Source organism: Delphinapterus leucas, chromosome 9, assembly GCF_059928025.1.
Source record: "Delphinapterus leucas isolate spDelLeu-1000000601 "Yukka" chromosome 9, BTC_Dleu_Yukka2, whole genome shotgun sequence".
In the NCBI taxonomy this organism is placed as follows: domain Eukaryota; kingdom Metazoa; phylum Chordata; class Mammalia; order Artiodactyla; family Monodontidae; genus Delphinapterus; species Delphinapterus leucas.
The window spans coordinates 12282479-12308090 of record NC_143137.1 but is presented as its reverse complement, the minus strand read 5'-3'; the positions used below and the strand labels follow the sequence as shown (position 1 = coordinate 12308090).

The 25612-nt window shown below is 39.5% G+C and overlaps 1 protein-coding gene across 5 annotated transcripts in view; it reads left to right on the top strand.

Annotated features, from left to right (window-relative positions):
- Window positions 1-25612, top strand: part of MGAM (maltase-glucoamylase) — a 103116-nt gene that overhangs the window by 29786 nt on the left and 47718 nt on the right. For all 5 annotated transcript variants that reach the window (XR_002645360.2, XM_022579303.2, XM_022579320.2 and 2 more), the window contains exons 4-18: window positions 3424-3544; window positions 4602-4711; window positions 5514-5665; window positions 6274-6445; window positions 8481-8580; window positions 10756-10868; window positions 11163-11288; window positions 12090-12221; window positions 12372-12488; window positions 13712-13825; window positions 14884-14968; window positions 16342-16459; window positions 23026-23197; window positions 24473-24589; window positions 25160-25314. Coding sequence is in view for 4 of the 5 variants with exons in the window: in XM_022579303.2 (XP_022435011.2) it covers window positions 3424-3544; window positions 4602-4711; window positions 5514-5665; window positions 6274-6445; window positions 8481-8580; window positions 10756-10868; window positions 11163-11288; window positions 12090-12221; window positions 12372-12488; window positions 13712-13825; window positions 14884-14968; window positions 16342-16459; window positions 23026-23197; window positions 24473-24589; window positions 25160-25314 (1904 nt within the window). In the remaining variant the exon portion in view is untranslated. The remainder of the gene's footprint in view (window positions 1-3423; window positions 3545-4601; window positions 4712-5513; window positions 5666-6273; window positions 6446-8480; window positions 8581-10755; window positions 10869-11162; window positions 11289-12089; window positions 12222-12371; window positions 12489-13711; window positions 13826-14883; window positions 14969-16341; window positions 16460-23025; window positions 23198-24472; window positions 24590-25159; window positions 25315-25612) is intronic.

The following is a 25612-nucleotide window of genomic DNA, read 5'->3' as shown; positions in this document are numbered from 1 at the left end:
ATTTCTATAAATTTTCTTGGATTTCTACTTACATAATATTATGTCAGAAAATAATGATAACTTGGTTTCATCCTTTTTAGTTTTACAAATTTTCTTTATTTTCTTGTCTTATTAGTCTTGTAGTGTTAGGATCTCCAATATATATTTAATTATAAAACAACATAGACATGGTCACCTACTCTTTTTTTCTGATTTTAAAAGGAATGTTTCTAACATTTCAGAGTTAGTGAGATGGATATTATAGGCTTTAGGTATCTACCCATTATCCAACTAAGGAACTTACTTTATATTCCCAGTTTGCTAAGAATTTTATCATGAATAGGTGATTAATTTAAATGATTGTATTGTGTACTTCCTTTAATAAGTTATGAAAAATTATACAGTGGATTTTTTAATAGTAAAGAATCCCTGTGTTTCTGGAAGAAACACCACTCACTTATTATTTATTTAATATGCTGCTGATTTCCATTGTTAAAATTGTGTGCTCTTTTCTTTTAGGTTTTTGCATTTGTATTCGTGAATAAAACTGGATTCTAGTTTTCTTTTTTCTCTCATGTCTGATTTTGATATAAAATACTTCCTTTTTTGTTTCTTCTCCTCTCTCTCTAAATGTTAAGAAGCATTAGGGGTTGGAGGAGAAAAGGACTCCAGTGGAGCAGAGCTTGACTAGGTCATAAGCAGTGTCTTCAGTATCTGATTCCTCACAATCTCTGAGTTCAATCCAGTCCTTCTCTTTGTGTTGGTGCAGGAGCCTGTATGTATCTATTATGTAAAAAGCAAAATATCTTTACTTTTTTGTCTACTTTATCTATCAATTACTGAGGGAGTTCTTTAAAAATATTGCATTATGTACTTACTATCTTTTTCAATTTTATCTTGTGATTCTTTAAGGTTTTTCCTGTAAATATTTTGAGTCTTTATTATCAGGTGTGTATCAGTTTTGAGATGTCATATCTTCCTGGTGAACTGAAGCTTTTGTCATCATGTAGTGACTCTATGTCTCTCTAATAATTAATATTTACTTAAAGTCTATTTGTCAGCTATCACTATAGCTGTACTAACCCTTGGTAAGAATTCTTCTCACATAGCTGTTTTCCCCTGTTTTAGTGCTTTTGTGAGCTTAAATTTTGGGTGTGCTGTCTGTAAACAGCTTCAGTTGAATTTATTTATGTAAATGTAACTGATTAGCCTTGTTTTTTAAATTAAGTATTTAAGCCATATGATAATTGACATGAAAAACTTTTTTCTGTGGTCTCATTTTGTGTTTTCCATTTGGTCTGTTTTTTATGTACTGCTCCCCATTCATGCCTACCCTCGTATACATGTTTTCTTTCCTTATTTTTTGCATTGAGAATTTTTCCCCTTAGTTTTCCCCTCAATACTGTATTGGAAGTTATACACTCTATATTATTTTGGCAGTTTCTCTTAAATTTTATTTCTCATGTTCAACTTAAAAGGACATTTTGTGTCTCAAGTTTGGGTTGAATTATTTTTGGGTGCCTTCAGTCCTATTCATGTTGTCATTTTTTTATAGCTTCTTTCTACAACTCTTTTCTGAGGTTTCACCTACTTTTTACTCCCTTGTCTATTTGCCCCGCTCTCTGCTTCTCCCCACATTGCTCCCCATAACTGCTTAGCTCTGCTGCAGGGCCTGGGATTTCCAGGTGGCCAAGAGGCTGTTCACTTTTCATGCTGCTTTGGCCACTCTTTGATCTTTGCCCTTTCCAGTTCAGTGAAGAAGTTATTAAGCTCTGGGGAGCATGCAGAAACCGTTCTGCTTAACACTCTTTTCAACACCTTTCCCTTTTCAGGTTATACTGAAGTTTCATCTGAGTGGGTTTTGAAAAGAAAAAACAAAAACTGCTGACTAGTTGAGTTCACAGTGAAGCTTGATTCCATAGCAATGGAAACCACAGATGGACACTGTTTTTCGATCCTTAATATTGGTTATTAACAAAAAAATTAGCATTTGATTAAATCTAATTGTTCATATATCTAAGCAATTTTTTTTATCTTACATTTGTAAAGCATTGCCATATCCTTCTGAAAATATGCTCAGCAGATACTCAACCCAGACTATAGAAAAAAAAGAAATAGATAACAGGAGAACTAAGTTTTGGTCCTTGTCTTCTCAATAGCTAAGTGACCTTTGGCAGATCACTTCACCACTGTGAACTTTTACCTCTGTGGCCTGAGGTTCTTCATCTGTAAAATAATATAGCAGGGTATGTTAGTTATCTATTGCTGTGTAACAAATTATCCCAAAACTTAATGGCTTAACACAACAAACATTATTTTCTCACAGTTTCTATGGTCAGAAATCTGGCCTTGGTGTATCTGGGTGCTTTTGGCTCATAGGCTTCCAGAAGACTGCAATCAAGGTGTCTTCTGAGACTCAGGGATGATCCTTCTTTTCAAGCTTGTGTATTGTGATTATTAGCAGAATTCAGCTGCTCAAGGATTGTTGGGCTGAGGACCTCAGTTCCTTGCTGGAGACCTCCCTCAGTTCCTCACCATGTGGGTCATTCTGCAGTGCAGCACCTCACTTCTTGCAGAGTGAGAGCTCCAACAGAGCAAGTGAAAGGGAGGGAGCAAGCTAGACAGGAGACACTCTGTAATCTAATCCTGGAAGCCACAACCCATAATTTTTGCTATAGTATTTTATTAGTTACACTAAAGAGGAATGGTTTCCTTGTACTTTTTAAATATTTAACCTGATTGCTTCTTCCAAATTAGTTATATGAGAAAGAGATTGTATCCATTTTAGTCTCCATGTGATTCAGTCATTAATTGTAAAAGGCAGGTACCTTTCTTAAATAAGAATCAGAATCTATTTGGGTTTCAAGGAACAATTACTTAGTGCCTTGGGAGGAGTTAAGAGACTATATATACACACATATATATACACACACACACATACATGTATATACTGTGTATATATGTATAATATATATGTATATATGTCACATATACTAAATATACCCATTTGTAATATACACATTTAAAATTCAAAGCAAAATTGCCTTGATTTCAAAGCTTCTGAATAAAGTTAATTGCAAAGTTTTTTTTAGAGCCCAAAGCCAATATCAGTGAAGCTCCATTTGTCATTTTGGGTTACTGGTGATATAACTATTATAGTAGTTTAGAATATTTAAATAAATTTACCAGGTTTATTGTGGTGACAGGTAGAGAATGCATTGTGATCATATATTGTTATATGATAACAACAACGAGGAAGGATATTGGCCAGAAAAGTGAGTTTTGAGTGCAAGCACCGCATTGACTGGGATACAGCACAATTTCTTTAAGTATCAGGTCCCTTATTTGTAAAACAAGGCTCATGAGACTGCAAGCTCAAAGTATATTTATCAATGATAGTGTTCTACACATAGTGGAGTTACTCTAACTAATCTCTTATTTCAGGCCATGTGTGACCAGCGTGGGTGCTGCTGGAAACCTCAGGGACCCATAAGTGTGCCCTGGTGCTACTATTCTAAGAGTCATGGCTATCAAGTGGAGGGCAACCTTGTGAACACAAATGCAGGTAAGCCAGACTCAGCCTTGAGGAAGGAGCTCCAGATCCTCTGGGGAGGGAGGTTTGCAAGCATTTATTGTAGGCCAGGCACTGGGCTGTGTCCTCTGCAGGTTGGCTCTGTACGCTGCAGAAGGGAGCTGTAGCAGCAGGTGGGGTGTTACTCTGTGCAGCTACCACAGCGTGTGACAGGAGGTGGGCACTGCCCTTGAGCAAGGACTAGAGTCTATTTTGGCATCAAGGAAAAATATCACTCTCTGTCTTGGGAGTTAGGAGACATGTTCTGTTCCTGACTCTGTCTTTATGTACCTTTGTAACCTTGTCCAAACATTGTAACTTCTTCGTTCCGCAAGTTTCTAACTTTTAAAGAGAGGGATTTGAACTCAGTAACCTCTGAGACTACTAACAACTCTAATATAATGTAATTTTAATGATATGGAAACAATTCCAATTTTATCAATGTTTTATGAAAGTTAGCTAGCCAGTGTCAGTGTTCATGGACTAAACATCCCCCCTTCTTTCTCCCACCTCAAAATGCAGACATAATAATGAACATGCTGGGGATTCTTGGGGAGGCTCTTAGCATAAAGGAAGAGGCATGCTCCTCTTCCAGGGCCTCTTGGCCTGATGGGCTTTTCTAATAAGGCCTCGACTCTCACCTGGCTTGTCACATAACTGGGGAGATGGCATCAATGCATACGATCACCTGTGGCATAACATGAAGATAACTGAGAAGGAATAATGGATGTGAACACCTCGAGGGCTCAGAATATAAAGGCTATATGAGTGATGGATGGGCTGGTGTAACGACAGTTTGGCCTTTGAGGGATGTTTCCAGTCAGATTTTGGAGAAGAGAGGCATGGTTTTTGAATAAGGTAATGACAATACCTAGCTTCAGAATCTGGCCCAAGACAGTATGTGTGTATGATGAGGTACACATCCGTGTCTCCTCTTCTTATGGGAAGTAAAGGCTTTTCGCCACCCCCTTTGACATAAAGCTTAATTGTATGTGGCTCTTTGTGAATTTACACAGCCAGCTATGAAAACTCTTTACCCCCTTCACATTAGGGTTCACAGCCCAGTTGAAAAGGTTGCCTTCTCCATCTCTTTTTGGAAATGATGTCAACAACGTCCTTCTCACAGCGGAATACCAGACGTCTAACCGTTTCCACTTTAAGGTTGTAGTTTGTTTCTTTTTTTCATATTCTTTTCCATTATAGTTTATTACAAGATACTGAATATAATTTCCTATGCTCTACAGTAGGCCCTTGTTGTTTATCTATTTTATATATGGTAGTTTTTATCTGCTAATCCCAAACTCCCAATTCATCCCTCCCTACCCCCCTTTCCCCTTTGGTAACCCTAAGTTTGTTTTCTGTGTCTGTGTGTCTTTCAGTTTTGTGAATAAGTTCATTTGTATCATATTTTAGATTCCACATGTAAGTGATAGCATATGATATTTGTTTATTTAAAATTCTTTTGGAGAAGTTCTTGTTCCCTACCTGATGACTGCAGTTACTACAAAAGAGAAAAATTTGCTAATGGAGGTATTTTTCTCTACTGTCATTATTCTTACTTAGCATGTGTATGTTGAAAGCATTTATAGCCTTCCTTCAGTGTGATAACTTCCTAAATGTATATTATAGAGTTCACAGGTGAGCTTTGGCTTTCATTTATTTTCCCTTTATACCATGTGAAATGATATAGGGAAGGAAAAAAAGAATGATCACAACTTTGAAAATTCTAGAGATAGTTTATGTCTGCAGACTTGTAGTATATATTTCTACCTAAAGACTAACTTATGTCCAAGTGTTAAACATCTGAATTTGGTGACATAATTTCAGACATAACGTCATTTGCACAGGTTCCTGTACCAGGAGCACAGGTGTTGGGAAGCACTGGTGTTGGTAGGCATGCTTCTATTTTAGAAAAACAGAGACATTTTCATTTTGACTGTCTTTCCCTAATCTCTCTGGACAGTTCACTGACCAAAACCAGGACAGGTACGAAGTGCCCCATGAACATGTGCAACCCTTCAAAGGAAATGCTGCTGCTTCCTTGACCTATAAACTTGAGGTCTCCAAACAGCCATTTAGCATCAAAGTGATCAGAACGAGCAACAATCACGTTCTGTAAGTTTTGCAAACCTATCTGGAGATTTAGTATGAAGGTTATGGGGGAGGGAGGTTTGAAGCCTGAAAAAGGATGCATTTCTACAATATTCCTGAAGGTTGTGAGCCCACTGTTGGTGACCAGACTCTCTACCTCCAAATGTATACTTTTTCTGCCTTCCTTCCTCTTCCTTCCTTCCTCCTCTTCCTCATCCTCCCCCTCTTCTATTACTAAGCATTTATTGTAGGCCAGGCACTGGGCTGTGTCCTTTTTCTCTTTCTTCCTTCCATTTGGTCATTTTTCCTCCTTATTTTCCCTTTTTTTCCCTCCGTCCATCTAACACCTATTCAGCAGTAACTCTCTATGGAGCATCTACTATAATGTACGACTAATATTCTGGTCATGTGATAGAGAGTCAAGGGGACAAATCTAAGAAATGTGCCAAATGGTACCTGCCCTCAGGAAATCCTGATCTCTTGATGTCCATGGAAAAATGTCACAGGGGGGCAAACGGGGCCGATGAAACAGGGAGTATTGAGTCTCTGAGATACAAGAACAATTTTCTAAGCAGTTGCATTCCCTCCACTCCACTTGCCCACCCGTCCCTGTGTTTTCCACCCATGTCTAGGTTTGACTCCAGCATCGGGCCCCTGCTGTTTGCTGATCAGTTCCTGCAGCTCTCCATCCGACTGCCTAGTGCTAACGTGTATGGTCTGGGAGAACACGTGCACCAGCAGTACCGGCATGATATGAATTGGAAGACCTGGCCCATATTTGCCAGGGACACAATCCCCAAAGGGGTAACCTTTCAGTATGGGACCCTTTCCACTGAATATCATAGCTTCTTTCATGAAGGTCACTCCTAGCAGTGCAGTATAACAGTTAAGAGTCAGGTGCTCGGGTGAGGCTATCTGGGTCTGAATTCTGACACTGCTACTCACCAGTTTTGTGGTTCTGGGCAGGTCTCCTCTCTGTGTCTTTAGTTCCCATCTATGAAATGGGGGTAATATACTTACTTCATAGGGTTGTGATGGGAATTAAATGACTTGATACATGTAGAGTCTCTAGAAGAGTGTCTGCCACATAGAAAATTCTCAATAAATGCCAAGTATTTTTCATCACATTTTCATTTTGAACTAACTAGTTGTGGAGAAAACTAATATTGATTTGGCACAATATGCTGGTTATGGTTACCCTATTTTAGGTTGACCTTTACAAATCACCAACTTACCAGGTTTGTCAGCAAAATAGGATAAAATAACAACTAAAATTCTGTGTTAATCATTCTTTGTGTGAAGAATGTTTGGGGCAGTGAAAGAATAGAAGGAGTAGAGTTTCGTTGTTATTATTTTATTTTGTTTTTTCTCTCTTGGTTTTGTTTTGACTGCTAAAACTCAAAGCAGAGGTATTTTCTAGACTCAGCAATACTACATTCAGGTCTTGTTCAGCAACTGTCCCAATTAAGCAGAACTAGTGGCTGGATGAAAGGAAATTAGAGGAATAATTTATTAAGTGAATTTTTAAATACATTATCTCTATTTACCAAAAGGACTCTGAGAAAAATAAGTCTAATTTACTCCATTTAACAGACAAGGAAACTGAGGTTTATGAAAGCCAAATGAATAGACCAAAGTAAAAAAAAAAAATAGTTCGTAAGGAGCAGAGATAGGATCTAACCCCTGGCCATGCTCCTCGCCATACCATAGGCCTATCAGAAAAACAGGAAAGGTGTTGGGTCTGAGCAGCTCATCTGGGATATGGCTGGTGATGCTTGTTTAATAAGGAGCCTTAGATCCTCGCTGCTTGAAGCGTGCAGTATGGGCACCACTGCGTGACAAATTTGGGCTCTCAGCTCCCTCTTCCATCTACTAAATTAGACCCCACACTGAAATGAGGTTCCTTTGTAATTTGTATGCACACCAAATTTTGAGATATGCTGTCCCAGAGCAGTGATTCTCAAACATGATTACACATTGGAATCACCCGGGGAAATTGAACAAACTATCAATGTCTGCTTCTATTCCCAGAGATTCTGTTTTAATTGGGGTGGGATGCGGCCCAGGTTGAGAACTACCGTTCTAAAGTCCAGAAGACCAGCTCAAATTCTAATGTATGCTGTTGTAAAGACTAGAAGACCAGATATCTTAAGTAGAGCTCCATCTAGTTGCAAATTAGAAAGGTGCCTGATTTATATTAGGGCTCGATGGAGTTTTTGCAGATGAGGTTAGGTCAAGACTCTGAGTCAAGGTCAAGCCTCTTTGAGAGAAGAGCTCTTTTTTTTAAAAAAAAAATTTTATTGGAGTATAGTTGCTTTACACTGTTGCATTAGTTTCAGATGTACGGCAAAGTGATTCAGTTATACATATACATATATTCATTCTTTTCTCATGTAGATTATCACAGAATATTGAGTAGAGTTCTCTGTGCTATACAGTAGGTCCTTTTTAGTTATCTATCTTATATAGTTCACCCCAAGCTCCTGATTTATCCCTACCCCCAACGTGTCCCCTTTGGTAACCGTAAGTTTGTTTTTGATATCTGTAGAGAAGAGCTTTTTTGAACTACAGTTTCAAACCTCCTGTTCTCCCACATCCTAACATATCACAAGTTCTCACATTTCTATTAGATAAATGGTCATAGCTGGCTCATTCTATATGAAAATGCTAATTCACTTGATTAACATCAACCAAGTATAGACCTTATATTAAAAATTTGTGTCTTCTTTGACATGAATTCCTTGTCAATTACTCACATGATTAACATCGATTTCCTAAGCTCTTTCTGGCCATGTGGGGTTTATTTGCAAATTTTTGGTTTTAAATTATCTTTCTGCAGGATGGAACTAACTTGTATGGTGCACAGACATTCTTCCTATGCCTTGAAGATGCTAGTGGATTGTCCTTTGGAGTGTTTCTGATGAACAGCAATGCCATGGGTAAAAGACTAAAGGAATATTCACACACAAGGATGATTTTCAGTCCCTTTCTTACAGCATTATGATAAAGGAATGGCGCCCTTTAGGAATGGCTGAGCCGTAGCTTGGGACCTTGTATGTTCTCTGCTTGTGCCATTCATACTTCATTACCTGTTGACCCATGGAAGCCATGAGTAGAGTCTTCTCTCTTAGCTTACGATTTTCTTGAATCTGGTTGCCTCTGTTGGAGTATTTACTATTATAGTGTTAAAACAGCTAACCCTTTCCTATAATCTGTTCTAAGGCAGTTTCTACCAATTTGTTCTTCTCCTTCCTCAGACTTTCATCCAGTACAGGGGTTAATAAAAGCTCTGGTAAGAAACGGGTAATGGCTCTAATAGCAGGGTGTAACCAAGGAACCACAACTGAGCTGTGAATGTTACATCGAGACATACAGGGGTAGCAAGGCAAAGTGGAGTGTGAGGGTCAGGCAGAGTACAATCAGATTGTTTAAGACCAAATGGTATAATATCATAGGATTCCAGGAAGTAGCTTGCTTCCTTATCTTTGAAGGTTTTAGATCAGATCAATGATTCTCAACTGTTTTTCTGCTTCCACCAGTAACAACCAATCCCAGGGCAATGAATCAATCCCTACAGGGAAAGAGGAGTTCTGTCAGAATCTCCCAGGGTTGATGGTCAGCACAGGATATTGATCCCCACCCTCTTCTCAACTGGGACTTGATGGACTAGATCAGTACTCCTTAAAGCGTGACCCATGGAGTGTTCAAAGACTGTTTCAGGTCTACAGTAAGATGAGTATAAAATTAAGAGTAAACATTGCTGTAGCGTCCAAGTGCATGTATGAAACTTTTTCTAATAATTCATTTTCATGTTATTTTGCAAAAGTATCAGTTTGCAAAGAACTGGAAATTTAAAAAATAAAGATCTGATCCTTTACCACAGATTGTTTGAGAATCACTCTAAGTGATCTAAGATGATTCTAAGATACCTGATAGTCAAAGAATAGACTGAGATAATACAAGGATTGTACAGTTTCAGGTGGCTGAAAGGAACCAGAAAATAATCTGTGTCAGGCTTAGAGGGAAAAGTCACAGAATCCTAGATACTCCGTGCGAGTTGTTCTTATGCCTGAAGAGTACATTTTAGTCGATCTTGAGACCTTTTGTCCCTAATGCAAATCAAAGCTATGGGGAGACTTCATCTCTGAAAATTGCATGTGGGGCTTAGAGGGATTTTGAATGTGTAGTAACATCTCTGACATCTTTTTAGTTCGGCTCTTGCTTGATGTGAGATCTGCTGAGGCTAGTACCTCCATGTGTCTAGCCAGGTTATGTTCCTGCAATAATGATGGGATGTGGGGTGGGAACAGCATATTCTGTAGTTGTGAATGTCAGAGAAGAAAATTTTTTTCTCTGTCCTCTTAGGTTTGGTATTTGGGGGCCTGTGAATCAGTCTAACTAAAGACAGGTTAGCAAGAGAAAAAACTAGGTTTATTTACGTGTGCAACCTGCATATACACAAGAGTGCTCAGTGAGTAACTCAAAGGGGCGGTTAGAATTTGGGACTTAGAAACCATCCTAATAGGGGAAGAAATGTACTTAGGATGAAACAAATGGCTTCTTAGAAGAGGTGAGAGGGATAAAGGGCATTTAATGGAACAACAAATGACGTTTTGGAAAGATCAGCGAGCCCTTAGGAGAATAGTGGGGGCTGGGTGTTCTTGTGTGCTGCCAAGTTATTGTCTCAGAGGAGATTAGTTTTGCTCCAGGGCAGGGGGTTTATGACAGCTGAGTTTTTGGGAGGCTCTGCTTTCAGGTGGATAAGGGACTTCAGAAACTCAAACTCATTCAGCTTACAATCATTTTTATGCCCCAGTGGCTTATTCTGGACCCCTTCCTGAAACTGGTTGCTTTTTCATGAAATCCTGACACAGCAGTTAAGACACTGCAGTCACCAGTTATGGAAATCTGTCACAGAACAAATGCTTTGGCCTCTCTTGTGCTGTGAGGGTGGACTTTGATTGTCAGAGTTTGTCCCTTTTTATACAAAAACTGAGGCATTAGGATCACTTAATTAGTGTTCAGATGACTGGTGATCCTCTGGTCTAAAGCTTTGTAATTACTACTCTAGAATAAATTCTAATGTTTATTTGCTTCATTTTTAATCTTTCAAGAGGTTTCCCTCCAGCCCACCCCAGCCGTCACTTACCGCACCACTGGGGGCATTCTCGACTTCTACGTGTTCTTGGGAAACACTCCAGAGCAAGTGGTTCAAGAGTATCAAGAGGTAAACTTATAATGTTATGGTTATGACTGAGGAAATTGTAAATAAGAGCAAAGAAATGTAAATTTAATATGCAAGTGTGACTCACAAACATATGCTATTATAAGTAGCTATTATAAATGTGCTATTACAAATTGATCCGAGCCTCAATGATTTATTAAAGGGCCTAGCATTCTAATATTAAGGAAATAGTGTGTTGGAAAGTGGGGTATGTTTTGTGCCCCCAAACTAATGCGTAGAAAAAGTTTTGTTAAAAATAGAGTATTTGCTAACTTCCATTTCACATCATTCTTTCAGCTCATTGGACGGCCAGCCCTACCCTCATACTGGGCACTTGGGTTTCATCTCAGTCGTTATGACTATGGAACCCTGGGTAACATGAAAGAAGTCATGGAGAGAAACCGTGCCGCACAGCTGCCTTACGTAAGTAAGGCAGCAAAAAATCCTCCAAAAATAAAAGAATTTCCTTGGGGAATAAGAACAACTCTTTATACTGTCTCCTCCTGAGTTTTTTTAAAAAATATACGACAAAAATATTTTTATATATTCACAATGCTGGACTTTATTGTTGGGCCAACCATTCCTTGAAGGAACTGGTTTTCTTATACTTACTGTATTAATGACATTCTACACAATGCCTTCTTATTTGTATTCTCAAGGCATTTCTTTCCCTAGTTTAAGGGAACAAAAGAATACAGTTTATACATGTAATAAAATATTTTTATGATTTAAGTGGCTAAATTTGAATGTGTCTAGTATATAATGAGTAGCGAGGTCTTACAAGAGATGCAAAGAGAAACACCCAGTAGTCTCTGGAAGAATCCTCTTCTCTCCCTTACCGCATTCCCTTGGAGGCAGACGCTTAGGTCTTGGAGCAAGAGTCAGTTTCATTCTGGGCTCCACTATTTTCATACAAGTAAAATTAGGAAAGAGCAAATGCCAAAGAAGGCTTGAAGTGGAAGAGAAGCAACAATACAAAATGTGGTGTAGTCAAATGCGGGAGAAGTGGGAGAGACAGTCCCTTCTCTCCTTTATCTTGTGGATGACATAGCATTTAGGTAATGGATGTGTTTTGATAGCCTTAGTGATATTTTTTGTAACTGTTGTGGTTTGTTTGTTAGATTGGTTTTCAATGCCGGAGCGCCAGGCAACAAGGTAGGGTGATGCAGCTCATCTGATTCCAGGGGTGGGCTCATAAATTGTGGACGTTGTGTATTCTTTCAGGACGTTCAGCATGCTGATATCGATTATATGCATGAGAGGAAGGACTTCACTTATGATCCAGTAAATTTTAAGGGCTTCCCTGAGTTTGTTAAAGAGTTACACAATAACGGACAAAAATTGGTCATCATTGTGGTATGTGCTGTCCTCTTATTCCCCCACATCAGGTCCTTGCTCTTCCTTGTCATTATGCCTCCTCCCCCTCCCTCATCCCTCAATCCCCAGTTCCCTTTCAGTGCTTCTAGCTCAAAGCTAGGTCCCTCATTGTATTTTTCCCCTTCTTAGGATCCAGCCATCTCCAACAACTCTTCCCCCAGTAATCCCTATGGCCCGTATGACAGGGGTTCAGATATGAAGATATGGGTGAATGCTTCAGATGGAGTGACTCCACTCATTGGGGAGGTATCTTAATGGGGAAGTGGGGGCTGGTGGAGGGGCTGTGGCAGTGTGTGTGTGTGTGTGTGTGTGTGTGTGTGTGTGTGTGTCTGTAATTGTTTTGTTTTACATTTTCAGTTGCTTATATATGCTGGGGATCAACTTGCCCTTGTCCTTTCGTCCTCAAATACCTACCAGTCATCCCAGTTCTTACATTCCCTTCACAGAAAAGTCCCTTTAAACAATAGACTTAGATACTGAATGTCCACCTCCTCACCTCACCCCCCATTCACTTTTTTTTTTAATTTATTCATTTTATTTATTTATGTTTGGCTGCGTTGGGTCTTCGTTGCTATGTGCGGGCTTTCTCTAGTTGCGGCGAGCAGGGGCTACTCTTTGTTGCGGTGCGTGGGCTTCTCGTTGCGGTGGCTTCTCTTGTCGCAGAGCATGGGCTCTAGGCGCACGGGCTTCAGTAGTTGTGGCACGCAGGCTCAGTAGTTGTGGTGCACAGGCTTAGTTGCTCCGCGGCATGTGGGATCTTCCCAGACCAGGGCTCGAACCCATGTCCCCTGCATTGGCAGGAGGATTCTTAACCACTGCACCACAAGGGAAGTACCCCCCATTCACTCTTCAGCTGACTACGGTCTACTTTCCTCCCCCGTCACTCCACTGATGCTGCTTTGGCACCAGTTACCTCCTAACTGGCAAATCCAATGAAACTATTTCATTCCTCTTCTTACTCAGTTTTTCTGTTATTTGGCAAGTTTGACTAGTTCTTTCTCAAACTTATTTGTCCTTGTTTTCCATGAAGGTGTTATCTGCTGGTTCACTTCTAACACCTCTGCTGACCCGAGTGCCTAGTGTCTGAGAAGAAGTGGATAGGAAGAGAATAGAGAAGAGTAATTGATGGTTAGAACCCATAACTTGTCATGGGTCAGTTGAAATTATACAGTACTCTCCCTCATTTACCATTCCTAGGATTAGGAGTAGAGAAAGTGTGAGGAAAGGGTGAGGCATAGTTGAAGATTAGCAAAGACTTAACCATTTTTTTGAAATAAGTTTTTTCTCAAGTGACTATTTGACTCCTCCTATTTAGTCTAAATATTTAAAGCACTTTACATTCCTAGTTGAAAAGGACCTGTGCCTGGGCACCTCTGTTGCCATGATCGTATTAGGAATTTCTTTGTACTCTCTTTTACTCTGCATTCATTTAACTTCCTTTGATCAATGTTTTTCTTTTCCTCCTGCAGGTCTGGCCGGGAAAAACTGTGTTTCCTGATTACACCAACCCCAAGTGTACTGCTTGGTGGGCAAATGAATGTGAGCTTTTCCACAATCAAGTAGAATTTGATGGAATCTGGATTGTGAGTTCTTAACATTTTGATTACTAGGCAGCTAACATTCAGACTTTGTATCTCTATATCATCGAGTCATGGAGCACAGGGGGAAGAAGAGGAGAGGAAAGCAAGTATGGCAATAATTCTAGGTATTCTCTCTCTTACTATTCAAATAATCTTACCAAAACATGTAGCTTAGACTTCAAAATCAGATTGTTAGAAGTGGAAGAAAGTAAACCGAGATATCTGTTTTTTCCGAGTCTAGCTCTCCTTTTACAAATGAATGAGCTGAAGTAAAAATAGGTCATGCACTCCTTACATTGTCACAAAGTACACAAATTGTTCAATTGCCCCTTCAGGGCTCTTTCACTCAGACGTGTTGGATAAACTGATCAAAGCCAAAGTACTCAAGTGAGCGACAGAACTGTGGCTGCAGAAAGGACAAATGTCTCACATGATGTCAAATGAAAACAAATGCAAAGCAGCAGGTGTCTGGCACAATTTACAGAGCTCTAGAGTTGAACTTTTTTCTATTTATAAGAGAAAGGTAGAAAATGCAAATACAAAGAGCTAAACAGATGAGGAGAGCTAAAGTGATATCAACCAAAGACATCTACCATCAATATTTCAGTATGCATGTTTCCAGAGCCCTCACTTGCACAGCTGTGGGTACATGCTTGTTCTCTCACTCTCTCTGCATATGTTTGTATTATATATGTATATGCATTTATATGTGTGTGTATTCATCGCTATATTTGAATATTTAGAGAATGTATGAGTTGATATACATGGGACCATATAAATTGAAATATTTTTCACCTAATATTTTTGGAAATTTTTCATTTTCAATGATTATATACATATATCATTTTGAAGGGATTTTAAGAACCTTCTCCACAAAGCCTTCAATGGGTAGAGAAGGCAGGACAGGAACATCTATTTCTCTCCTTAACATAAGAACCTCGTTAAAAAAAGAAATATCTAGAATCATTTCTCTGAGTCCTAAAAAAAAAGAAAGACACCATCAGTACAACATACGAGGATATGTTACTTTTTCTTAATAGTCTTTGTTCTTTGTCTTCTAGGATATGAATGAAGTCTCCAACTTCGTGGATGGTTCAGTTTCAGGATGTTCCACAAACAATCTAAATTATCCCCCATTCACTCCCAGTAAGTGCTGATTAGTTTGATTAAAATGGCAATGAATATCTGGTATTTTAAATTCATAAGGATATATATGAATAACCTGGCAAGGGATTTTTTACATAAATTGCATAGGAGAAGGAAAATGTGGGTACTATATAAAGAAAACTAGGAAAGAAAATCAAAACACTCTATGCTTTCCTAAATGAGGCGTAAATTCAAAAGGGGCAATCAATCTAGTCCTTCTACCTACATCTGAGCTGTTTCTGTTCCAGAGAAGATATGGTGCAGAAGCCAGAGGTTAGTGGTTAGTTCATTTTCCTCTCAAGTGTGTACCCAAATAGGTTAGGGCTAACCAGAGAGAGACTAGGTAACCAGGTTAGGTCTTCATATGAAGGTCAAGACTGGTAATGTCAAGAAGAACAGATGTCAGTGAAGAACAGATTTGGACCATAAAATGAAAGGAAGCCAGAACCCATTGGTGGGGTGGGAGGGAAGAGGGGGGCAGGTCAACATCAGAGTCAGTGAGTATGATGCTAGTGAGTTCTGAGTGAACTTTGAACAACAGTGTATCCCAGGGTGTGGCCCTGGAATCACAGCATTTATTGTAGTTTGAAGAAATCTAGAGGCTCACAGATAAATTGTATCTTGATTAAGAAAGGAATGAGCTGCTAGAATTATAGCATCTTATGAAAACTTCCAGCCTGATGGAAAAATAGGAAATTAGGGCAGTTGGGTCAGGATCAAATGCTGAGAGACTCAGATGGGAGGCTTCATTCTTTTGGTGATAGAAACTATTTAAGTTTTAGAGGGAAACATAACAGTCAAATGGTTTTAGAAATATTGGTCTGGCATTAATGTGTGCTTCTAATATGAATTAGAAGATCAGTAGATCAGAGTTAAATAAGCCATTAAGAAAACAATTGCAATGGTCAAGACAAAGGTAATTTGGATCTGAACCATAGTGGTGCAAGGGGAGCAGAAAAGATTGGATGAATGAAAGAGAGATTGGTCAATCATCCCTTATGACAGCTTAGAGAAAGGGTGAGAAATTAATTTACACTTTCATCTAATATTTTTATTCTTGGACCACTTAATTTAGCTCAGTTTGAAGACTTCAGATCTAACTTCAAGTCTAACTAGATCCACTTACTTCCAAATACTTGCCTCTGGTCACCTGTGCACCTAGGTGGGAGAATGTGTATGGGTCAGCACAATTTTTTTATATATCAGAGAAACTACTGAAAGTATATATCCTTCTGATAGTGAGGAAGCTGTATGATCATTTCCAGGATGGCCACAAAAAATGCCTGCCTAGGGAGCCACAATTTCAGGAGATAGTCGAGAAACAGGGAATATGCATCTCAGGTTCTCATTGACTGATCCCTCTTTTGTCGTAGGAATCCTGGATGGGTACCTGTTCTGCAAGAGTCTCTGCATGGATGCAGTACAGCACTGGGGCAAGCAATATGATGTCCACAATCTGTATGGCTACTCCATGGCAATTGCCACAGCAGAGTAAGGCCATTATTGCTATGGACTTAATATATGATCAGATTTACTTAATACATGATCAAATTCTTAGTCTCACTAGATGCCAGTTGCCAGTGTGTTATTTTTAAGAACTCAGCAAGGGAGATTGGTTCAAGATGGCAGAGTAGAAGGACGTGTGCTCACTTCCTCTTGCAAGGGCATCAGAATCACAACTAACTGCTGAACAATCATTGACAGGAAGACACTGGAACTCACCAAAAAAGATACCCCACATCCAAAGACAAAGAAGAAGCCTCAATGAGACAGTAGGAGGGACGCAATCACAATAAAATCAAATCCCATAACCACTGGGTGGGTGACTCACAAACTGGAGAGCATTTATACCACAGAAGTACACCCACTGGAGTGAAGGTTCTGAGCCCCACATCAAGCTTCCGAAGCTGGGGGTCTGGCAATGGGAGGACGAATTCCCAGAGAATCAGACTTTGCAGGCTAGTGGGATTTGATTGCAGGACTTTGACAGGACTGGGGGGAACAGAGACTCCAGTCTTGCAGGGCACACGCAAAGTAGTGTGCGTATCAGGACCCAGGGGCAAGGAGCAGTGACCCCATAGGAGACTGAACCAGACTTACCTGCTAGTGTTGGAGGGTTTCCTGCAGAGGTGGGTGGCAGCTGTGGCTCACCACAGGGACTAGGACACTGACAGCAGAAGTTCTGGGAAGTACTCATTGGCTTGAGCCCTCCCGGAGTCCACCATTAGCCCCACCAAAAAGCCTGTAGCCTCCAGTGCAGGGTCACCTCAGGTCAAACAACCAAAAAGGAGGGAACTCAGCCCCACCCATCAGCAGACAAGCAGATTAAAGTTTTACTGAGCTCTGTCCACCAGAGCAAAACCCAGCTCAGCCCACCACCAGTCCCTCCCATCAGGAAGCTTGCACAAGCCTCTTAAGATAGCCTCATCCACCAGAGGGCATACAGCAGAAGCAAGAAGAACTACAATCCTGCAGCCTGTGGAATGAAAACCACATTCACAGAAAGACAGACAAAATGAAAAGGCAGAGGACCATGTACCAGATGAAGGAACAAGATAAAAACCCAGAAAAACAACTAAATGAAGTGGAGATAGGGAACCTTCCAGAAAAAGAATTCAGAATAATGATAACAAAGATGATCCAGGACCTTGGAAAAAGAATGGAGGCAAAGATCGAGAAGATGCAAGAAATGTTAAAAAAAGACCTAGAAGAATTAAAGAACAAATAAACAGAGATGAACAATACAATAACTGAAATGAAAAATACACTAGAAGGAATGAATAGCAGAATAACTGAGGCAGAAGAACGGATAAGTGACCTGGAAGGCAGAATGGTGGAAATCACTGCTGCAGAACAGATTAAAGAAAAAAGAATGAAAAGAAATGAAGACAGCCTAAGAGACCTCTGGGACAACATTAAACGCACCAACATTCGCATTATAGGGGTCCCAGAAGGAGAAGAGCAAGAGAAAGGACCCAAGAAAATATTTGAAGAGATTGTAGTCGAAAACTTCCCTAACATGGGAAAGGAAATAGCCACCCAAGTCCAGGAAGTGCAGAGAGTCCCAGGCAGGATAAACCCAAGGAGAAACACACTGAGACACATAGTAATCAAACTGACAAAAATTAAAGACAGAGAAAAATTATTAAAAGCAACAGGGGAAAAACAACATACAAGGGAACTCCCATTAAGGTTAACAGCTGATTTCTCAGCAGAAACTCTACAAGGCAGAAGGGAGTGGCACCGTATATTTAATGTGATGAAAGAGAAGAAACTACAACCAGGATTACTCTACCTGGCAAGGATCTCATTCAGATTCGATGGAGAAATCAAAAGCTTTACAGACAAGCAAAAGCTAAGATAATTCAGCACCACCAAACCAGGTCTACAACAAATGCAAAACGAACTTCTCTAAGTGGGAAACAGAAGAGAAGGAAAGGACCTACAAAAACAAACTCAAAACAATTAAGAAAATGGTAATAGGAAAATACATATCGATAATTACCTTAAATGTAAGTGGATTAAGTGCTCCAACCAAAAGACACAGGCTCCCTGAATGGATACAAAAACAAGACCCATATATATGCTGTCTACAAGAGACCCACTTCAGACCTAGGGACACATACAGACTGAAAGTGAAGGGATAGAAAAAGATATTCCATGCAAATGGAAATCAAAAGAAAACTGGAGTAGTAATACTCATATCAGATAAAATAGACTTTAAAATAAGAATGTTACAAGAGACAAGGAAGGACACTACATAATGATCAAGGGATCAGTCCAAGAAGAAGATATAACAATTGTAAAAATATATACACCCAACATAGGAGCACCTCAATACAAAAGGCAAATGCTAACAGCTATAAAAGAGGAAATTGACAGTAACACAATAATAGTGGGGGACTTTGACACCTCACTTATAACAATGGACAGATCATCCAGATAGAAAATTAATAAGGAAACACAAGCTTTAAATGATACAACAGACCAGATAGGTTTAATTCATATTTATAGGACAGTCCATCCCAAAACAGCAGATTACCCTTTCTTCTCAAGTGCACATGGAACATTCTCCAGGACAGATCATGTCTGGGGTCATAAATCAAGCCTCAGTAAATTTAAGAAAAATTGAAATCATATCAAGCATCTTTTCCGACCACAATGCTATAAGATTAGAATTAAATTACAGGGGGAAAATGTAAAAAACACAAACACAGGGAGGCTAAACAATACGTTGCTAAATAACCAAGAGATCACTGAAGAAGTCAAAGAGGAAACCAAAAAATGCCTAGAGACAAATGACAATGAAAACACGACAAACCAAAACCTATGGGATGCAGCAAAAGCAGTTCTAAGAGGGAAGTTTATAACAATACAGTCCTACCTCAAGAAACAAGAAAAATCTCAAATAAACAATCTAACCCTACACATAAAGGAACTAGAAAAAGAAGAGCAAACAAAACCCAAAGTTAGTAGAAGGAAAGAAATCATACATATCAGAGCAGAAACAAATGAAATAGAAACAAAGAAAACAATAGCAAAGATCAATAAAACTAAAAGCTGGTTCTTTGAGAAGATAAACAAAATTGATAAACCATTAGCCAGACTCAACAAGAAAAAGAGGGAGGACTCAAATCAATAAAATTAGAAATGAAAAAGGAGAAGTTACAACAGACACTGCAGAAATACAAAGCATCCTAAGAGACTACTACAAGCAACTCTATGCCAATAAAATGGACAACCTGGAAGAAATGGACAAATTCTTAGAAAGGTATAACCTTCCAAGACTGAACCAGGAAGAAATAGAAAATATGAACAGACAAATCACAAGTAATGAAATTGAAACTGTGATTAAAAATTTTCCAACAAACAAAAGTCCAGGACCAGGTGGCTTCACAGGTGAATTCTATCAAACATTTAGAGAAGAGCTAACACCCATCCTTCTCAGATTCTTGCAAAAAATTGCAGAGGAATGAACACTCCCAAACTCATTCTATGAGGCCACCATAATCCTGATACCAAAACCAGACAAAGATACTACAAAAAAAGAAAATTACAGACCAATATCACTGATGAATATAGATGCAAAAATCCTCAACAAAATACTAGCAAACAGAATCCAACAACACATTAAAAAGATCATACACCATGATCAAGTAGGATTTATCCCAGGAATGCAAGGATTCTTCCGTATATGCAAATCAATCAATGTGATACACCATATTAACAGATTGAAGGATGAAAACCATATGATCATCTCAATAGATGCAGAAAAAGGTTTTGACAAAATTCAGCACCCATTTATGATAAAAGCTCTCCAGAAAATGGGCCTAGAGGGAACCTACTTCAACATAATAAAGGCCATATATGACAAACCCACAGCCAACATCATTCTCAGTGGTGAAAAACTGAAACCATTTTCTCTACGATTATGAACAAGACAAGGTTGCCCACTCTCACCACTATTATTCAACAGTTTTGGAAGTTTTAGCCACAGCAATCAGAGAAGAAAAAGAAATAAAAGGAATACAAATTGGAGAAGAAGAAGTAAAATTGTCATTGTTTGCAGATGACAAGATACTATACATACAGTATCCTAAAGATGCTTCCAGAAAACTACTAGAGCTAATCAATGAATTTGATAAAGTAGCAGGATACAAAATTAATGCACAGAAATCTCTTGCATTCCTATACACTAACAACAAAAAATCTGAAAGAGAAATTAAGGAAATGTTTACCATTTACCACTGCAACAAAAAGAATAAAATATCTAGGAATAAACCTACCTATGGAGACAAAAGACCTGTATGCAGAAAGCTATAAGACACTGATGAAAGAAATTAAAGACAATACAAACAGATGGAAAGATATACCATGTATTTGGATCGGAAGACTCAACATTGTGAAAATGACTATACTATCCAAAGCAATCTGCAGATTCAGTGCAATCCCTATCAAACTACCAATGGCATTCTTCACAAAACTAGAACAAAAAATTGCATAATTTGTATGGAAACACAAAAGACCTTGAGTAGTCAAAGCAGTATTGAGAAAGAAAAACGGAGCTGGAGGAATTAGGCTCCCTGCCTTCAGACTATACTACAAAGCTACAGTGATGAAGACAGTATGGTACTGGCACAAAAACAGAAATAGAGATCAATGGAACAGGATAGAAAGCCCAGAGATAAATCCACACACCTATGGTCAACTAATTTATGACAAAGGAGGCAAGGATATACAATGGAGAAAAGACAGCCTCTTCAATAAGTGGTGCTGGGAAAACTGGACAGGTACATGTGAAAGAATGAAATTAGAACACTCCCTAACACCATACACAAAAATAAACTCACAATGGATTAAAGACCTAAATGTAAGACAAGACACTGTAAAAATCTTAGAGGGAAACATAGGAAGAACACTCTTTGACATAAATCACCGCAAATTATTTTTCACCCATCTCCCAGAGTAATGGAAATAAAAACAAAAATAAACAAATAGGACCTAATGAAACGTAAAAGCTTTTGCACATCAAAGGAAACTATAAACAAGACGATAAGACAGCCCTCAGAATGGGAGAAAATATTTGCAAACGAATCAACAGACAAAGGATTAATCTCCAAAATACATAAACAGCTCATGCAGCTCAATATTAAAAAAAGAAACAACCCAATCCAAAATGGGCAGAAGACCTAAATAGACATTTCTCCAAAGAAGACATACAGATGGCCAAGAGGCACATGAAAAGCTGCTCAAAATCTCTAATTATTAGAGAAATGCAAATCAAAACTACAATGAGGTATCACCTCACACCATTTAGAATGGGCATCATCAGAAAATTTACAAACAAATGCTGGAGAGGGTGTGGAGAAAAGGGAACCCTCTTGCACTGTTGGTGGGAATGTAAATTGATACAGCCACTATGGAGAACAGCATGGAGGTTCCTTAAAAAACTAAAAATAGAATTACCATATGACCCAGCAATCCCACTAGTGAGCCTTTACCCAGAGAAAACCATAATTCAGAAAGACACATGCACCCCAATGTTCTTTGCAGCACTATTTATGATAGCCAGGTCATGGAAGCAACCTAAATGCCCATCAACAGACGAATGGATAGAGAAGATGTGGTGCATATATACAATGGAATATTACTCAGCCATAAAAAAGAACGAAATTGGGTCATTTGTTGAGACGTGGATGGACCTAGAGACTATCATACAGAGTGAAGTAAGTCAGAAAGAGAAAAATATCATATATTAACGCATATATGTTGAATCTAGAAAAATGGTACAGATGAAGACACATATAGAGAACAAATGTATGGACACCAAGGGGGGAAGGCAGGGTGGTGGTGGTGGGATGAATTGGGAAGTTGGGATGGACATGTATACACTGATGTGTATAAAATAGATAACTAATAAGAACTTGCTATATTAAAAAAAAATAAACCAGCAATACAGAAAAAAGAATGTAAAAACAAAATTCGGCAAGATAAGTATGGTTGTTATTATTGAATGAATGAAGAAAATCCTGGTCACATTGGGAGGAAGGAATCTAATAAGTATTTGTGTACTGTGTATAATGAAAGAAAGAATGAATAAATGAATGAATGAAAGGTTGGAAGAAAGGGAAGTAATTTGACCAAGGTGAAACAGCTAATAAAATGTAAGAGCAAAATTTGGATTCATTTCTGCATGAGTCCAAGGCCCATGTATTTTCCTCTCTGCCATACTGTTATAGACTGGTGTATGGAGGGTTAAGTAACTTATAGACTTCATGTGCTTTGGGGTTTTAGGTACTGGCTCAGTATCCTTCTACTGAACTTTGAAATTATGGAGTTAATAATGTACATAATTGTACATAATGCCTAAAACAAAACAAAATATAAACATACTCAATGGTACAGTCTGCTCCCAACAGCAACTGTAACTCTACAGGAGAGAACTAGAAGAGAAGAGTGCGGTATTAACTTGAGATCCTCGATATTATCACTCTATCCTCTGGGCTAAGGCACGCTAAGGTCACACATTGACTCCCTAAGTCTCTCTCCCTCTCTAGAGCTGTCAAGACTGTGTTCCCTAACAAGAGAAGCTTCATTTTAACCCGTTCTACCTTTGCGGGGTCTGGCAAGTTTGCAGCCCACTGGTTAGGAGACAACGCAGCCACCTGGAATGACCTTCGATGGTCCATCCCTGGCATGCTCGAGTTCAGCCTTTTTGGTATCCCAATGGTGAGTCCACATCCCAGTCCCCAGAATGCCTCATGCTAGAAGTTTTTCAAATGATAAAGCTCCCCTCTACTGCCCTCCATGGCCCAGGGATTTAAAGTCTGGAGGGTTATGTGCTTCATCCACATCAGTATGACACTGATACCACGACATTCTTTCCTGTACTGCCTTATAAGGATAGAAGGTGCAAGCTTGAAGTGATAGTGTTGGAATATTTTTTTTTTAAGTGCAACATACACACAAAAAAGTGCACATGTCCTTAAGGTTACAGTTGGCATCTTTTAGTTAAATTCAGCATATCTGTTTATTGAGCTCTTACTTCGAGCAAGGCATTGAGCTAGGTATGCATGGTGAGGGTGGAGAGAAACATAAATACAGTAACAGAAACACCTTCCGCACATCCCCAAAGTCTCTCTCTCTCTCTCTCTCTCTCTCTCTCTCTCTCTCTCTCCACACACACACACACACACACACACACACACACACACACATAATTATGACAAGCTAGGGTAAAAGTGCAAACAGGAACATATCATTTAAATGTTAAAAGAAATCCTGAGAAAAGTACTTAACAACTGTAACAAGATTACAAGGAAAAATGGGAGTCCTGGGAGGGAGTAAATAGTAACTTCATGCAAAAGATGGCACTTGAGTTTAACCTTGAAAGTGGGTATGTTTTATCAGACTGATGGGGGGGAGGTCATTTTAAGACTGAGAAATTTTAAGACTGAGACCAGCAAGGGGCAGAATTTGAGTGTCCCTAAGGATTGGAGTGTAGGACTGAAATGAGAAATGATGCTGGAAAGGTGGGTTGGAACCAGGTTTTGAGGTGCTAGTAGGGCAGGCAACAGGAGACCCTGGGGATTTTTGAATAGATGAATGACCTGATCAGAATTAGGCTTTGGAAAATTAATTCTCCTAGTGCTGTGGTCAAAGTAATAATATCAATGGTATTTCTAGTTGCTATTCACCAAAAAACTATTGTGCATCAAGTGTTTTACTTCCATTATCTCATTTACTAAAACCCTAGAGTGCCCACTTTAACAAAATGAGGAAACTGAGGCACAGAAGGGTTAAGTAATTCATTTGCATTCACCTGGCAGTACAGAGTGGACATAGGATTTAGCCCAGTTCCATCACACAGAAGTAGCCTTCTCAGGAAGAGGTTAGTACAGCCAAGTACAGCTGGTAGGTCCCTGGTAGAAAGCAAAGCCCAGGAGCAGGGGGTGGTAATGGAAGTGAGGTACACATGCCGTCGCTGTCTGTGTGTCCTTCCAGGTGGGTTCTGACATATGTGGCTTTACATTGGATGCTCCCGAAGAGCTCTGCAGGAGGTGGATGCAGCTGGGAGCATTCTATCCATTTTCCAGGAATCACAATGGCCAAGGCTACAAGGTAAGTCTCCCAGGAAATATGATCAAAATAGACTTGGCATACATTAGGACTGGATCTACCTGCATCCTGTCCGAGAAATCTGTTGAGCCAACTTCCTACCTGGTGCTTCACTTAGGCTAATTGGGACCACCGTTTGCAATTAACCAGGACTCATGATGCACCATTAAAATGCCCTCTGCTGACACAACCCCTGCTATCTCTACCGCGGCAGTCAAGGAAATGGCGAGTGTGTGAAGGTTTTTAATCAAACCTTTATACACTTTATTTGCATTGCTCATTTTGTAGTGAAAATCAAATGAGGAAATACTTCAAAGTTATTTAAATGGCAGTCTACTGAGAGCACCCATAGAATGAATGAGGGGGGATGCAGTGCAGGGTGAAGAATGGCCACTTAACTTGGTGGAATGATCTCCCTTTGCCCAACCCTACTGCTCAGAGGCAAAGTTTGCAAGGTAGGCCCCAGGTCTTGCAGGAACAAAACTCTTGGTTGTGATGAATGGGGTCTGATATCTCCAGAGGCTTTTCTTATTTGTAACCAGGTGTCAATTGCAACCTCTTGTTTCTTCCCAGGCCCAGGATCCTGCCTCCTTTGGAGCTGACTCTCTGCTGTTGAATTCCTCCAGGCACTACCTTACCATCCGCTATGCTCTATTGCCCTATCTCTACACCCTCTTCTACCGTGCTCACAGCCAGGGGGACACGGTGGCCAGGCCCCTTCTGCATGAGTAAGTTCACCTAGCCCAAAGGAATTTTGTTAATGTAACTGGGTGACATTGACTGTATCATCAAATATAAGAGTGAAGGGACTTCCCTGGTGGTCCAGCGGGTAAGACTCTGCACTCCCAATGAAGGGGGCCTGGGTTCAATCCCTGGTCGGGAAACTAGATCCTGCATGCAAGTCAAAACCAAGAATTCTCACTCAACTAAGAGTCTACATGCCGCAACGAAGATCCCGTGAGCTGCAACTAAGACCGGCAGCATCCTAAATGAATAAACAAATATTAAAAAAATAATGATTGGGGC